Source organism: Octopus bimaculoides, chromosome 11 (assembly GCF_001194135.2).
Source record: "Octopus bimaculoides isolate UCB-OBI-ISO-001 chromosome 11, ASM119413v2, whole genome shotgun sequence".
Lineage (NCBI taxonomy): Eukaryota > Metazoa > Mollusca > Cephalopoda > Octopoda > Octopodidae > Octopus > Octopus bimaculoides.
In genome coordinates, this window is record NC_068991.1 from 72,011,964 (window position 1) to 72,015,395 (window position 3,432).

At 36.4% G+C, this 3,432-nt stretch overlaps 1 protein-coding gene across 3 annotated transcripts in view; it reads left to right on the forward strand.

Moving 5' to 3' along the window:
• Nucleotides 1-3,432, forward strand: part of LOC106875133 (cysteine-rich with EGF-like domain protein 2) — a 30,662-nt gene that overhangs the window by 8,459 nt on the left and 18,771 nt on the right. For all 3 annotated transcript variants that reach the window (XM_014923125.2, XM_014923132.2, XM_014923140.2), the window contains exons 4-6: nt 1,388-1,502; nt 1,883-1,971; nt 2,966-3,092. In XM_014923125.2, coding sequence (XP_014778611.1) covers nt 1,388-1,502; nt 1,883-1,971; nt 2,966-3,092 — 331 coding nt within the window. The remainder of the gene's footprint in view (nt 1-1,387; nt 1,503-1,882; nt 1,972-2,965; nt 3,093-3,432) is intronic.

Genomic DNA, 3,432 nt, shown 5'->3' on the forward strand with positions numbered 1-3,432 from the left:
CAACGGGCTTCTTTCAGTTTCCGTCTACCAAATTCACTCACAAGGCTTTGGTCGGCCCAAGGCTATAGTAGAAGACACTTGCCCAAGGTGCCACGCAGTGGGACTGAACTCGGAACCATGTGGTTGGTAAGCAAGCTACTTACCACACAGCCACTCCTGCGCCTATGATCATCAGATCCTCAAAATTAATCTTATGTAAAGACATCTGCTTCTATACTTAGTAGAGATTAGGCACCCTGAATATTATTTTAGCAAGTTTAAAGTGATTTCTTTTGTGCTGTAAACCATTTACCAATTCTGTGTCCCCCCCTCCCCCTCCCCGATGCCCTAAGCACATGTTGATTTTGCTTAATGGTTAATCCAGCACTAATCTATAGTAGAGTGCTCATCTAGACAGAGGCTTAATAGAACTGGACAATCTGCACAGTGTTATTTGAGGGAGCCATAGCAGCTGTCTCTTGCAGGTTGAGGGATCATGTGGAGACTTCCTTGCTGGCTCATATTTCATATGAGTAGAATTATAGAGTAATTTATACAAATTTATAACATGATGTAGACAATAAGCTTCATGGAATATAGACTCACATCTATTTTGGATGAATTAGTAAATTAACAGCATTTTTCTTTCAAAGCTCCCATCATTAATTATGTTAATTAATTGCTGAGAGCATTAGTTCATGTAATTAATGGCATTTCTTAGTTATTTATTCTCTAAAATTTGCTAATATTCCACCCCCTACTTGTGTACAAGATTATAGTCTGTATTCAACTGAGGATCTCTAATAACACTGAAACATGTCTGGAGTTGTATCACATACCAGGATAAGTAAAATCATATTAACCAGTGGTAATATGGTCTTTGATGACTACTTTTCTATGCTTGCATGAGTCAGACAGAGTTTATTGAGGCAGATTTCTTATGGCTGGATGCCTTTCCTGTTGCTAACCCTCGCCTATTTCCAACCAAGGTAATATTTCCCCATGACCAGACATGTGTCTGCAGTATATTGGGAATGAATGACACTGCTTGTGTAACAGTGACACACATTTACGACTATCATGCAATGTCACGACGAGGAAACACATCAAACACACACACACATATACATATATATGATAAGATTCTTTCAGTTTCCATTTACCAAATCTATTCTCGAGGCATTGACCAGCCTGGGGCTGTAGAAGAAGACACTTGCTCAATCTGCCACATAGTGGGACCGAACCTGGAACCATGTGATTGAGAAGCAAACTTCTTTCTAACAGCTCTACCTGTGCCTCACTGTATAACTATTTCTGATTATTTTTTAATGTTAACTGCTTTAACGATATCCATGCTAAATTATATATTGTAACGTGTGATGTAATTATTTGCTTTATTTATTTACAGGCTCACAGCTTATTGGAACAGTTTGAAGATAGGATTGAAAATTTCTGGTTTAAGCATTTTGTGAAAAAGACCCATGTAGATTTCTTTCAATATTTCTGTATAACAAATGCTAAAGGTATGAAAACGATTCATATTGATAACAATTACACTAGAATATCACTGAAATGTTAATAATAAGGTAGCTGTGATCTCTAAGGGAGTGAGGTACATACAATCAGTGTAATAGTGAGGTACATATCATTTAACATCTGTTGTCTATGCTTCACTGTATTACATCAAACCAAATGACTACAGGATCTAGTTGCAACCCTTTACAATCTAAGTTCAAATCCAGTCAAAATCTACTTTACCTATTATCGTTCTAGAGTTGATAAAGTAAAAAAATGCTAGTTAAATATTGGGGATGATTTAATATTCCTGTAAAGAAATTATATTTGTAAACAAATTCAGTTGCTGTTTAAACTAATACTAATTATTTAAAAATATTTATTTCAGTTTGTTGTCCAAAGAACACATATGGACCTACTTGTCAGCCTTGTCATGGAGGAAAAGAGAGACCATGCAAAAAGAGGGGCAAATGCATTGTATGAAGTTTTCCTTTGATTTTTTTAAACATTTTCCCTTTCGTCTACCAAACTCTAGAATGCTTAATACTTGAATATCCTTGCTTAAATAGAACTCTTTACAGAACTTGCAAAGCAAAATATATAGGTCCTGTTCTATTGATATGCAATGCTATAGGTAATCCAGTTCCATATTTAAGAGATGAAGAATCATGCACATTATTTACATTTGATGGATATTTGTCCTCATCTTGTTTGTTGTTAACACAACGTTTTGGCCGATACATCCTCCAGCCTTCTTCAGGTGTCTTGGGGAAATTTCAGACCTGGGTTCTCTTTCCTAACTACTTATATTAATTACTGCTTTCACAGGAATGAGAACCCAGGTTTGAAATTTCCCCAAGACACCCGATGAAGGCTGGAGGGTATATCAGCCGAAACGTTGTGCTAACCACAAACAAGATGAGGACAAATATATTCGTCAAATGTAAATAATGTAAATAATGTGCTATAGGTATTATTGGTATTATTTAGTTGCCACATTAGACCTGATTTAGCAGACCCCTAGCCGTGAGCAGCCTATCTTTTTTTAGTATATCAGGGGTTACATTGTCCAATTTGCTTCAGATATCCCTAGGAATTGATGGAGTCGCTGCTATAATCAGTTTTCCAATGGCTTTTCTTTGTTTTTTTTCGGAAGTGTCTCAGCAGTGGTTTCACAAAGATCCTTCTGGAATTCCTCATGAGAAGTGCATGAGGTCGGCCATGTCTCAATCTCGTGTGTGCTGGCACATCCTTAGCACTGCTTCTAAGTTATGTGTTATACATGCAGCTTCCCTTTTTGTGAAATTAAAAATTTTGAAACATTGTATTACATTTAGTTAGGAGCTCAGTACATTTTTACTGACTCTGTTACCCAAATTATCCCCAACTTTTACTCTATTTTATTGTAAAGTAAACTCTCTCTACAACCCTGATTATACAAACACCTATTTTTACCTTTTATTTTTTCCAGGGTGAGGGCACTCGAGGTGGCAGTGGAAAGTGTAATTGTACAGATGGTTACATTGGAGAATTATGTGATGAGTGTGATGTTGGTTTTTACTTAGGATACAAAAACGACACACACACAGTGTGCCACTGTAAGTTCCAGACCAAATACATTCACATATTTTCCTACATATTTTTAATTCTTCAAAAGATTTATAGATATATGTAACAATGGATTTATACCACATGGGAAAACCATTTTGGTAAAACATTTATGAGTAGCCTTTAGTCGAGCAAATCGACCCCAGGACTTATTCTTTGTAAGCCTAGTACTTATTCTATCGGGCTCTTTTGCCAAACTGCTAAGTTACGGAGACATGAACACACCAGCATCGGTTGTCAAGCAATGTTGGGGAGACAAACACAGACAGACATACATACACACACACACACACACACACACACATATATATATATATATATATATATATA